General features: G+C 39.6%; 1 protein-coding gene across 1 annotated transcript in view; it reads left to right on the top strand.

The window, feature by feature from the left end:
- The window catches only part of DROSHA (drosha, ribonuclease type III), a gene marked incomplete at its 5' end in the record, with an annotated part of 52076 nt that overhangs the window by 11992 nt on the left and 26835 nt on the right, over nucleotides 1–13249 (top strand). The window contains 3 exons of the mRNA XM_008942095.1: nucleotides 2951–3050; nucleotides 5962–6069; nucleotides 10802–10909. Coding sequence (XP_008940343.1) covers nucleotides 2951–3050; nucleotides 5962–6069; nucleotides 10802–10909 — 316 coding nt within the window. The remainder of the gene's footprint in view (nucleotides 1–2950; nucleotides 3051–5961; nucleotides 6070–10801; nucleotides 10910–13249) is intronic.

Raw genomic sequence — 13249 nt, forward strand, 5'->3', positions numbered from 1 at the left:
ACAGCTTTAATGAAATAGTAATAATAAATATATACAAAACCAGCATCGAACCCAGCCCCCCTGACTGCCGTTGCATCACTGTCACTACTGCCAATCCTTGGTGGGAACTCTAAATATCAAGCATTATCACTGCTAGAAGCAGTCTTTTCTGACTGAGCTGGAGAGTAAAAATCACTGAGCAGAATTAGTTCTCTTCTAACTCAAACCAGGACACCAGGCTTCCAAAGGTCTGTAGCACACAGACTTTTAAAGCAACAGGATATATTTAGATAATTGTTTAACAGCCCTAAATGGACCTTCCTTTTCTAAATTTCTCAAATCCCAGATAGAATCTTTTTATGTCACTGACAGGGAGAAGATTCCAGGTAACCAATTCCCCAGTAATGTTGGGCATTATATGAAAAAAGTCTGACTTTTGTTTCAGAGCTGTTACTTGATAATTTATTAAGATGCTTTTCAGGTCTTCGATCTAATAATGAAGAATATAGCCATTTTCTGCTTGCTTTCTTTATTACATTGCTCTGTCTTGCACCCTGCATATCCTACTTTGTTGTCTCTTTCTCTGTGCCTTGAAGGATCAAGTCTACGTACTGTTCCCTAGCTTGGAAGCTGTTGCATCTGTGCTACTTCTCTCTGTACCTTTTTATATCCTTACAGAGATTGGGAGGAATGTAGTGAAGGAGTGGAGAGGGAATCAGAGCTTCAGTCAGAGCAAGAAATGCTGTTTCACTGTGGATTCATGTAGTGGCACAACATGGCTGGATTTTGGTCACAGTTCTTTTCTTAGTTTCTGACAATTTCAGGGAACTTTTCCAGTGATTTGGAGATGTGTTTTCAGAATGATGACAGACAGTGTAGAACCCATCTCTTGTGCCTGTAGAGTTAAGGTTGTCTTTGTCCTCACGCGTTTTCCTCCAGTGTTTAAAAACACTGAATGCCACCTGCAGTTTTGAGGGCCAAACGCTCACATGCATATGTATGATGGGCTTATTCTTTTACAACTGCTTGCTGAGAATTTAAAATTCAGTTTGGTGGGAAGTGGGAAGAGCAAGTGCTTAACCAGATAATAACTTATTTTCTTTTGGCTTTGAGCATAACTTTAAGTCCTCATCTTTAGTTTTCTTATCCATGAAAAGAAAATAATTAGACCAAAGAATATTAAGAACCAGCTCTATTTTGATGCTAAATTTCTTAATATTTTTAAAGTTCTATTACCTTACATTGAAAACAGTATAAAAATTCAAAGATTGTTCTTCCCATGCTTTTTTGTTTTAACTTTCTTTAAAATTTCCATTACTATTTTTTTTTTCTCCAGAGCTGCTTACAGAATTAAGACATGCTTGCCTCAGTCTTAAGTCTGGTACATGTGTGAAAAAAATAATGCCCAGAAAAGATTTTTCTCTACCATGTCTTTTCTTTATGAGGTTCTAATACAGAATTTTTCTTATTGTAATCTGTTTATTAATTCTCAAACTTAACTGCAATAACAGAGCTTGTTCCACCCGTGTTAATACTAATAGTAAAACATGTATTGTAGATCATAGTTTCAGGTTCTTGGTTTTAGGTTGAAACCTCCTCATGGAGTTTGTTTTCTGGTTGGTTGATTTATCCATTAATTCATTTTTCTTGTTTGGATAAGGGTTTGTCAGAAATAGATTGCAGAAATGCAGAGAACAGAGCATAAGAAAAGTCTATGGGTTGACAATTTCAGATGTGTTTATAGACTCAAAAAATATCAGCATCTCTAGAGGCAGAGAGCACACATTCTGGAATGTTGCAGAGAAATAGCTATGGGAAAAAATGCTACTAAGAAAAGCTGTATTTGTGTGCCTGTGACTGTGGGATGCTGGGAAGATTATGAAATAGTAAAAACCTGCTGCTTCATTTACTGCCTTGCCTCTCATGTGGTAACTCCCTGATAAAAGCACTGCTTTAAGTTGGTGCTTAGAAGGATCTTGTTTTATAATGTAGATATTAAAAAAAATAAGTTACTTGGGTAAACTTCTTCCCTCTGTCCTCTAATTCCCTGCTTTCTATTAAAAGTCTGGTTTAAAACTGCAGAGGTGGTACTGTTTTGGAGATGGCTTCATTTCCTAAGGACACAAGGTCAATGTCATGACTCTTTTGGTCACTCCTCCCATAGTAACTTGTGAACCTGTTGGTCAATGGCAATAGAATGTAACAGTGGGATGTTGTCTACAGATGGAGTAAGTTCTTTCAAGTCTTATGAAAATCTGTGTTAGGTCACAGTGGGACTCCCACCAAGGAAAAGGTTCTGTTATTGAAGTTCATGTGTAATTAGGCATCCCCAAAATAAGAAAAGGCTAGATGGCTGGAGAAAAACAGAAACCTTAAGTATACACTAACCAGAGAAAAAACTTGACTTGCTGTTTCCATTCAGCACAAACCCGTGGGGGACAAAGCTTGTTTCACTGTTCAGAGAATGACTGTGTTGCACATGAGTTGTAGAGCTCTTCCTCGTGTGCTTCACAGAAATGTTTCATCCAGAGCAAGGAGAGACACTTCTTGGGAAAGGTTATTAGTGCATTTCAGTGAAAGATGAGTAAACCCTGTGGAGAACAGGGAGTTTTCACCTGCCTGAATTGAGATATTATGCTGTGGGCAAGTCTTTTCAGCATGTGGGGCCCTTTGGAGAGGATGGATGGGTATCTGGGCGAGCTGGGTTCTGCCCTGAGCTTTGCTGTTCACCTCATACTGCATACCTCCTCTCTGCTGCTGTGTCATCCATGGTGGAACAACTGCAGAGACATTGTCACCTCTCTTGGAAAATGCTTTGAGATTTTTTTTTTTTTCTGGAGCAAAAAGATGTTTGTAGACCATCTGCGTGTATGTGGTTGCATTATTAGCAGCTCTTGTGTTCATAAGGACAAATGGTGAAAGATTTTTGTTGTATTGACCAAAATATTTGTTTTCTCCTTTTGTCCTTCAGATACCAAAAGCTGTGGAAGAGTTATGTGAAGCTGCGTCACCTGCTGGCTAATAGTCCCAAAGTCAAACAGGCTGATAAACAGAAATTATCACAGAGAGAGGTATGCTGGACCTTCCAGTAACTGATAATCCAGTACAGTAATTCAGGAGGGAGTAAAGCCCTGTGACTGCCCTATTTATGGAAACAATAGAAATCCTTCACAAAAGCCTTTCTTTTCAGGCTGTTAGCACTGATTTTATTTTTATCTTTGCTTGTTAGTGAATGGATTTTTTTTCCTTTATTCAGCTGTCAAACTACAGCAAGTTTTTTACCCAGTTATAGAAATGATCATTAGAGAACCTTAACTTCTTTATAGCCATTGACATTAATGCTTTCAGGAATTAGCATAGAGAGGGCTTTTTGATTTTGCAGTGCACTTTTCAAACGACCCATAATTTTAAACGTTTCTCATCTGAGATAAAAACTGACACACTTGTACACAGTTTTAAACTGTAGTTTATTGGACATCTTAGTGACATTCCTTAAGATCTTTGAGTTGAAGTCATCTGATTCTTATTATTGTCAGTAATCTGTAAGGAAAAATGAGGTATTTGTTAAATTTTGGTCTTTTTTCTCCCCTCCACCCGCACCCCACCCACCGCCCGCAAAGTCCTGAGCAATAAGCATTTCCTAAGTGCAGATGCTCAACCAGTTGGGAATTAAACTCAGAAAAATGAAGTCACTGAACTCAGGTATCTCTTTTTTTAAGATCTTGAACTAAAGTTTTGAGTTTATCTGGTGCATGTTTAGCAGGCACTCTTGGACAACTCAAGTAAAGAGTACATGGAGGAGAAGTTAACTTCTTTGGAATTTAATTAAGTGCCGTTGTATTTTTATTGATCAGAAACCCTGACGGTTTGCAGAACCACACAAAATCTGGAGTTGGAAAGGACCCATGAGGATCATTGAGTCAAATTCCTGAGTCTTCCCTAGTTCATTAATTGCATAGCTTTGGTTGCAGTAAATATTTGATATATTGGACATTACACCTCATTTTTATGGTTACTGTAAAGCATAGTATGCATGAGCAAGAGTCTTAGTTAATGTTTTATTTATGCTGGTATTAAATAAACCCTTAGCTTCCTTACATCTAAATGAGAAAACCCACAAACTTGTGACTTAACTGTGCCACAGTTTAAGAAAAACAAAAACCAAAACTGTCCCTGTAGGAAATAATTTTGTTTGCTGCAGCTTTCCACACTCGGGGTGTAGAAGGGAAGACCGGTGTTTTACGGGCATCTTTTCATCAAGGTCTGGTGACTTATTTATAAAATTGTTGTGGGTTATATGTAGGGTGGTGATTATGCTCTGCTTCAAAAGGCAAAATGCTCCTTTGGTATTTATCACTTACAGTGTGGTGCACTCATTTTTGTTTCTAGACCATATTATCCAGGATAATGAGTTTATCAGCTGTTTGCCATCAGAGAGGCACAAAGGGCTGAAGCAGCTGCTTTGTGTGAGGATAACCTGTGTGTTTGGCCAGGGGAGGTGTCAGGAGCTGTAGGGCTGCACCTGATTGCTACATGGGCTTTTAAAGATTATGAATCATGTATTGTGAGTAGGACTGAAGTACTCCTGAGCCAGTCAGCCTGCAAGTACAACTACGTCTATCAAACACTGTAGCGTCTGTCTCAGAAAACACCCAATGACACAGCCTCCAAGTACAAATTTTAAACAGTGCAGTGCTGTAAGCATCTCTGTTCTGTGTGCCATCAGTCCTTCACTAACTACTGTGAGGTGGTGTGATGTTATTATTTGTGACAAGGTCGTGCCTGGGGGCTTTATTCTGCTAACCTAACTTGGAGCGTTTGCAGCAGGTGCATAAATTAGGACCTGAAGGCTCACTTTGAAGTCATCAGAGAGAGAGAAATGTGTTTTTTGAAGCCTTTTATCCCCCTTCATTGAATATAAAAGGAGCCAGGGTTAACTAGCCTCATACCCTAGATCCCTCAGTATTGAGGTGTCTGAGGTTTGATGAATCTGCGTCTGAATAGATGTGCCTCTTGGAACCACTCTGAGTCTCAGCAGAACAGAAGACGGAGCCCATTCCTGCCCTGAGATGCTCACAGGCTGCAGACTGGAAGCTGTGAAGAGACAGCTGAGAGCAGTGCCCTGTAGTGAAAAGGAGGAGGAGAGGGAGGATGGGTTGCAGCTCTTTTGTCTTCTGAAGAAGGAAGAGCACTGGGAGAGACTTTACTGTTGGTGGTTGTTGTGTGGGGAGCTTGCATGCTCCAGGGGCTTTGTACTACTGGAGCCTGGTGATCCTGATCCGGGGATGATTTACTTTAGCTGATTTTCATTTATTTTTACAGAAAATATTTTCTTTTAATGATTCTGTCAGAATCTTTCAATGATTCTGTCACTGTCGTAGTTTCTAGAGACAAATGTACTCTTTATGCAGCATCAAACAGACAGTGGTGAAGACAAAACAGATTATATTATTATATTTGTAGATTTCATCATAATAGACTCCAGGACTAGTAAAAGCTGACACCTTTCCCAGACTGGGAGTACTGACTATTGAACAATAACTATTATGAAGTAGCTAAGATCACAAACCAAAGCCTTTCTCTTTGTTCTAACTGAATGCTTCAGATCAGGAGTACTCATGATGATGGACTTGAATGAAGAGGTTGTTTTGCACTCAGGGGTAAAGAAGATGCTTTCATTATAAGAACAACTCGCTTAGCTATGTATCATCTTGGATATATAAGCTGGACTGTTTTGTTCTGTAATTTCCAGTAAAAAATGTACTTGTTTCTCATCTCTGTTTTCCCCCCGATCTACCAAAACCCTCTGTCTGCACTGTACTCCAGCATGTTCATCACGGTCTGTGGCTGGCAGTTACACGGTGTGGACTAGTCTCACAAACTGCTCACCTCAGAGGCGTGTTGTGAGCATACTCGTGTGTGCAGTGATACTGCTTTGCTGTCAAAAGTCATTCTCAGGAGCTCCCTCCTCTCCCTGCCTAGGAAGCACTGCAGAAGATCCGTCAGAAGAACACAATGAGACGAGAGGTGACCGTGGAGTTGAGCAGCCAGGGATTCTGGAAGACAGGGATACGCTCTGACGTCTGCCAGGTGACTGAACTCCAGAGATCTCTAATGTATTGTCCTTCTTCATAGTTGCTATTTATGTCTTGCAAGGATTTGCTGTGATTCTAGGCTGAAGAACCAAATGGAAGTTCATACTTTTGCCTCAATAAGACCTGTTGATTTAGGGAACTACTCTGTCTACCTCATCTGTGTACAAGAAAAAAGTTTTTTTTTTTAATTTTAGTTTTATTGCCACTGGCTGATTAGCACAAGGGAGAGAGGGTAGGAATAGCAGCCTGAGGCTGGAGGTCAGCCAAACACTGAGTGTAGTGTGGAACTCCAAGGGATTCTTCATCAGCTGGGTTGATTTTAGATATTTATATTTTCATATATTTTTCTATTTAAATATTTTTTAAAAACTAATTTCACAGTGAAGCATGAAGAAATAACTTTTTACACGAAAGGGAGAAAAAATACCCACCACAACTAACTTTTGGATTAAAACAGATGACAGTGGAAAGATATCTTTCATATACTGTTGCATACACATCACATCTCCAAGGTACAGATTTCTTCCAGATCCTATTCTAAAGCAGTTGACAACCACCAGCTTTGTGATGTAATAAGTTCAATTTTCAAATAATATTGTATTGGTAAAACTCAAGTAGTTGTAATAGTCAAATATACCAGAGGTATTTTTGCATCATTTTTAGCTGCTGTTCTGGAGATCTTATTTAAGAATTAAACACTTACAAATTAATATTAACAGAATGAAGTGTCAACTTTAGGTGTTGCTAGGCAAAGGTATAGGTAGAAATCCCATTGTTATCTTAGAATTCTGGTAAGGCTGAAGGGGAAATTCTAATGGGGGAGAACTAAAATTGCTGTTCTTATGTCTGAAACAGCTGAGGAAGATTACAGCCCTTCTCTAATTTTTTTGTTGTGAACTGTATCTATTTTTTGCAGATGAAGTAAAAAGTGTAAATTTCTAATTTGGGAGTTTTGAAACAGTTCTGTGTTATTCATTTTATCGTCTGTGATTCAGCTCTTTCTGTCTTCTTGGGTATTCCTGTGTGGTTTTGCTGAAGGAGAGCAAAACACCAAAAAGCAATGAAAGTAAAGCTATTGCATGTTTTTGTACCCGTCTGCAACCATAACACATAAATCAGTCAGTTCTGGCATGAAGGTCCTTTGATTTGATTTCCTTGAGAGGCCAAGAGCAGGCAAACTGTGTCTGTAAACTGAAAGATGGCTCCTGTTGCTACATGCCTTTTCCCAGATGAAAGACGACTAAAACTAAATACCCGTAAATCAGCTCTGTGGACAGAGCTAAACTGCAGTGAATTAAAACGAATGCTTTTAAAAGCATTGTAGTTTAGAAGATTGAAACTCTTAAGTCACTCCGATACCTTATAGTTGCTCCAAGTTGCATGTAACAGTCATGACACTGGTGTTTGCAGTCTCAGGAATAAGCCCTTGGAGGGTGAGGAAAAAGGGTGAGTGAAATGTTCTGAAAATGTAAAATGGTTGTGCTCTGTCAGGTTCATGTGAAGTTGTCCTGAAGGTGAAGTGCACTTGGCTAATGGAGCTTGGCAGCACTTACTATGCAGTCTGGCAGGATGAGGCCATGCTGAGAAGATACCCACTCTCCCTCCCCGTGCCACACACCCCCCTCGTGTTGCCTGTATTGTTGCTGGTGGCCCTCAACAGCTGTGTTAAGTGTTCAGGGTGAGGAGAGAAATTATGCATTTCAAAATATTTGAGCTCAACTGGTTCTTCTTAAGTAGCTTCAGGTCTGGAGCATCTTCATGCCTGGGGGATGGAGGACCCATCCCTGGAGACATTCAGGATCAGGCTGGATGAAGCTCTGAGTAGCTTGATCTAGTTGGAGATGTCCTGCTTATGGCAGGGGTTTGGACTAGGTGACCTTTGGAGGTCCCTCCCAGCCCAGATATTCTATGATTAGTTAGTTGGGGTCACCTGAGAGAGTCCCTGCCTTGCCATCTCAGCTGCAGCAAGAAAAGAACATGCAGCATATTTAAAATCATACATATTTAAAACCAAAAAAGAAGTTAGTTGTAGGTTTATAACCTCACTGGTAGTTAATTGTAGGTTTATAACCTCACTGGTGAGGCCACGTGTTGAGTACTGGGTTCACTTTTGGGGCCCTCACTACAAGAAAGACATTGACATGCTCAAGCATGTCCAAAGAAGGGCAACAAAGTTGGTGAAGGGTCTAGAGAACAAGTGTTACGAGAAGCAGCTGAGGGAACTGGGGTTGTTTAGCCTGGAGAAGAGGAGGCTGAGGGAAGACCTTCTTGTTCTCTACAACTACCTGAAAGGAAGTTGTAGGGAGGTAGGGGTTGGTCTGGTCTCCCAAGTAACAAGCAGTAGGACAAGAGGAAATGGGCTCAAGGTGTGCCAGGGGAGGTTTAGGTTGGATATTAGGAAAAATTTCTGCACTGGTGGTTGTAAAGCACTGAACCAGGCTGCCTGGGGAAGTGGTGGAGTCACCATCCCTAGAGGTATTTAGAAGATTTGTAGATGTGGTGCTTAGTGACATGTTTTAGTGGTGGCCTGTCAGTGGCTGGACTTTATCCTAAAAGTCTTTTCCAACCTAAATAATTCCAAGATTATCTTCCAGCTATGTGTTCAGTGCTCAAGAATTTCACAATTTTCACTGAAACAGAAAGTGTTGGTTATTCTTGACTTCTTAATCTTGTAACATTCAGCAGTTTGTATTTTCTGTTTTATTTGACATGCAGAAATCTGTAACATCATTTATTCTGTAAATTATATATCATCTGCTTTGTATGCTTGTTTTTCTTGCATCTTTTCACACTGTACACTCTTCTCCTGTAATCGTACATATTCCTCTTCCTGAAATTAATAACAATAGCCATCAGATTTTGATTCCTTTAAACCACCTCATTCTTTTTAATATATTTATGTCATGTCACTAATAGGAGTGATTAGAAGAACTGAAATTTCACATCAGTGTCACAAAAATGGTCACATTCATAAGCTTCTTTAAATATTGGCATTTTTCCTGTAGCTCTTACTTTACACTCCTATGCAAGATTTTTGATGTTGTTATACTTGCTGTAGTACTGTATTGATAAACGGCACTACTTGCTTATTCCAACCAAGGTCCCTCCAAAGTCATTGTTGGTGTAAAATTCTTGCTCTAACACACTGAAAGAGGGAGACTTCTGTAGTTGCAACATAGTTGGTTAATTTTTTATTGAAATGTTCCCCAACAGAAAGACATTATCTGTTTCCTAGATGATCAAACAGCAACTTTTCTGATATTTTAACACATTAAGCCAGGAAATGCCAAACTACAGCATTTCAAAAAGCCCTTTATTCTTTCTCAGAAGGAAATAAAACAAAGCACTAATAACTGTACTTGAATATCAAGTAGCTGCTGTTATTTGCTGGAAGTTGGCCAAAGTGGGCTAAGTTTAAAATGGTGCACTTGAGCAACATGGACAGTGGGATTGAGTGTACCCTGAGGGAAGTTGCTGATGACACCAAGCTGTGTGGTATGGTTGACATGCTGGAGGGACCTTGACAAGCTTGAGAGGTGGGCTTTGTGAAATTCAAGGTCCTTCAGATGGGTTGAGGTGATCCCAAGCACAAATACAGGCTGTGCAATACAGCCCTTTGGAGAAGGAGCTGGGAGTGTTGGTGGATGAAAAGCTCAATATGACCCAGCAATATGTTCTTGCAGCCCAGAAAGCCAACTGCATCCTGGGCTGCATCAAGAGAAGTGTGGCCAGCAGATCAAGGGGGTGATTCTCCCCCTCTGCTCCACTCTCATGAGACCCCACCTGGAGTGCTGCATTTCAGCTCTGGAGTCCACAGTGTAAGACATGGACCTGCCCAAGCAGGCCTAGAGGAGGGCCACAGAGCTGATTGGGGCCTGGAGCACCTCTCCTAGGAAGAAAGGCTGAAACAGTTGGGGTTGTTCAGTCTGGAGATGAGACGGCTCTGATGAGACCTTATAGCAGCCTTCCAGTACCCAAAGTGAGCCTATAGGAAACATGGGGAAGGAGTCTTTATCACGGAATGTAGTGGTAGGATGAAGGGTAATGGCTTTAAACTGAAAGAGTGCAAATTTTGGTGGGGTGTTAGGAAGAAATTCTTTACTGTGGAGGTGGTGAGACACTGGCACGGGTTGCCCAGCGAAGTTGTGGATACTCCATCACTGGATGCATTCAAGACGAGGTTGGAAGGGTCCCTGTGCTACCTGGTCTAGTGGAAAGTGTCCCTGCCCATGTCAGGGAGGTTGGAACTAGATAATCTTAATGGTTCCTTCTAACAGAAATGATTCTATGAAAGTACTTCTTCCCTAAGGTTGTGAGGCAGAGGGGAAATGATCTTTCTTCATATTTGCTACTCAAAAAATGCAGGGTGTTAAATGTGAAGGTACATTCAGCATTGCATTCAGTCACAGCTTACTGAAATGGGATGTTACTGGTGACCAGACAGTCCTACCTCATTCAGAATACTTAAGTAGAAGACTGGTTTTATGTATTTATTTAGTCTGAATGGGACTGTGACCCCACTGTGATTATGCAGGTGGACAAATCTAACTTAAATGCTCTGGTGATGAATGTTTGGGAACCATGAGTTTTGTTTTCCCCCCCTCATTTACACCAGACCAGCGAAACTCAATGTTGTGACAAATGTAACGCGTTGGTATTTATAACTTAGTCAACGGAGTGTTCTGTACCCTGAATTTGAATGCTTTTCTTTATTGCAACTGTTTTAGCATGCCATGATGCTTCCTGTCCTCACCCACCATGTCCGCTACCATCAGTGTCTGATGCATTTGGACAAACTGATAGGCTACACGTTTCGAGACAGGTGCTTGCTGCAGGTAAGATATGAAAAAAATAAACTGCTCTTGTTGCTTTGTCTTCCCAATATTTCTGAGTTTTTCCATAACCCTGCCTCCTGTACAAACCTGAGAAATGTATTGCATTGCCACAGCTTGGATGTATTTCATTATTTGCACTGCAGATATTTCAAAAGTTTCAATTATCCCCAGAGACTTCTACATAGAGAGATCTGTTGTGCATGTAGGCAGAGACCTGCCTTTGCTGCAGTGATAGCTCTGGATTTGCTTGTAGTGTGCAGAAAGGCAAAAATACGCCTCCTGAAAAGACTGTCAGGTACATTACTCATCATTTCTATGTGAGTTCTTTTTTTAGGTATTTTAGAGGAATACAGTGTTGTTCTGTGGATCAGTGTACATGCCTTGCTTCTTCCTTTTATAGTCTGATGGTCCAAAAATTAGTAGCTTAAGCGTTGGCTTTTTATTTAGCATTTTTAGCTCGTGAAAAGGAATTAGCAAGCTTCTGTTCAGCTCTTGATTTCTACAAGTAGATGATGAAATTTTTCATTTATAAACAAGGACAGGAACAGGAGATGAGAATTTCTTATTTGTTTTAAATCCATCCATGTCGCATAACTAATCATTTATGTAAGTGCATATTTGGAATTGATCAGCTCCAGAAAGTTTATTCTTGGCAGGGTGGCCCCTTTCCTCTTGCATTTTTTTCTGAAGTTACTGAAGGGCAACAGAGACTTCTGTTCATTATTTCTCCTGAAATAAGCATCATCTCTCTCCACTGACTGGGGCTGAGAAAGGTGGATTTTCTCCAAGTTCAAAACATGCAGTTTCTGTATGTGCGTGAAGACTTAACTACCAAACTACTACATAAGTAGAGGCATATGGCAAAATCTTTTCTTGTATCATCTCTTTTTTTCTAGAAGTTAGTTGCCAGGGCTTGATCTGCTGAAAGTTACATTAAACACTGAGCATCTTGTTGGGCTTGGTTGTTAGCAGGTTACCTGATTTTTAATGTGAAAGATAAAAATGCAGTGATGGAAATCTTCGAAATGTTGAGACCAAACACACAAACCAAAAAGCAAATTGCATTTGAAGAGGGGAGAAAACACAGATTCAAGTGTGACAGCATATTAGTCAAATTAATGATAGTTGTAACAAAAGTACTTTTCATGCCTGAACCCAAAGAAACTTTATTTAAGACCTCAAAAGTTGTTCTAGAAGAGAAAGTTTTTAAAAGTGTATATAGCACCAGTCATCTACTTAAGCACAGGCAATATTAGATGTATAGTTCTACATTGATTTTTCACCTATTTCAACGGGATGTATTCTTTCAAATACAATCTGGGCAAGAAGGATTATGCTAGTGTAACTATTTGGAGAAGTAATGTGTCATCCAGTTCAGATGGAGCAGAAGTTGAGACTGTGCAATTATATCCATCTTATTAATATTAGTGAAGGATTAAAAGGACTTGGATAAACTTCTTAATGTTGGTTAAATATAATTTTATTCTCTAAAATATTTAAAATTAACTCCTCTAAGTCTTGCGTTTGGAAGGCCACAGTGTTTGATAGAACTACTGGAATGTCTTTGCTCACAGCCTGCAGCACCAGTCTTGCAAGTGTTTCAGGAGTTACTTTTTGCAGCTTGAGTTTGCCAATGTACCTCTTGTTTTGTGTGCATGGTGTGTGTACATATAGATTTATACATGCATAATATTTTAAAGTGTGCATGTCTAAAGAAAGAGAAAATGCATGAGTATGTAGGATGGAGTCATAAAACCTACCTGTAGTTCTGTTTACTGCTGCTCTTTCTTTAGTGGTGCTGTCAGCAGCAGAATAAGCTTTTGATAATGTTTAATGGTACAAATGTAAAACAGAAGACCAGTGAGTAGCAATGGCAGGACTTCCAGTTGAAGAGTGGCCCTTTACAGTCATGAGAGAAACAGTTCTTCTGTGAATAACCATACCAGAGATAATGCATTGTTTGTTTTTAAAGTAGGGAAGTTTTAGAAATATTTAAATAACCTAAGCCAAATGTGAATAGTTGAGAAGCTCTTTTAGTTGTTGATATTTTTAATTTGAATATTTATGCTACAATGTTAGAGTGAGTATATGTTTAAGCAAATGTATTGAAATCAGGTCAGCAAAGCTGGTAAGCAAAACTCTTAGGGCAAATTGACAGTTCATGTTTTTTCTCTTCTAAACTTAATTTTCATTAAAGAAAAAAACATGTTGAAAGTTAATTAGTTAAATTGATGATTGGGCATAAACGTTCCTTCTTTCTGACACCTGAAATAGTGCACCCTACATTTAAGTTACTGGAATGAAGCTACTGAATGACAACATCACTTTGTAGCCTTTTTT

The sequence above is a fragment of the Merops nubicus genome, unplaced genomic scaffold, assembly GCF_000691845.1.
Source record: "Merops nubicus isolate BGI_N331 unplaced genomic scaffold, ASM69184v1 scaffold1836, whole genome shotgun sequence".
Taxonomy (NCBI): Eukaryota; Metazoa; Chordata; class Aves; order Coraciiformes; family Meropidae; genus Merops; species Merops nubicus.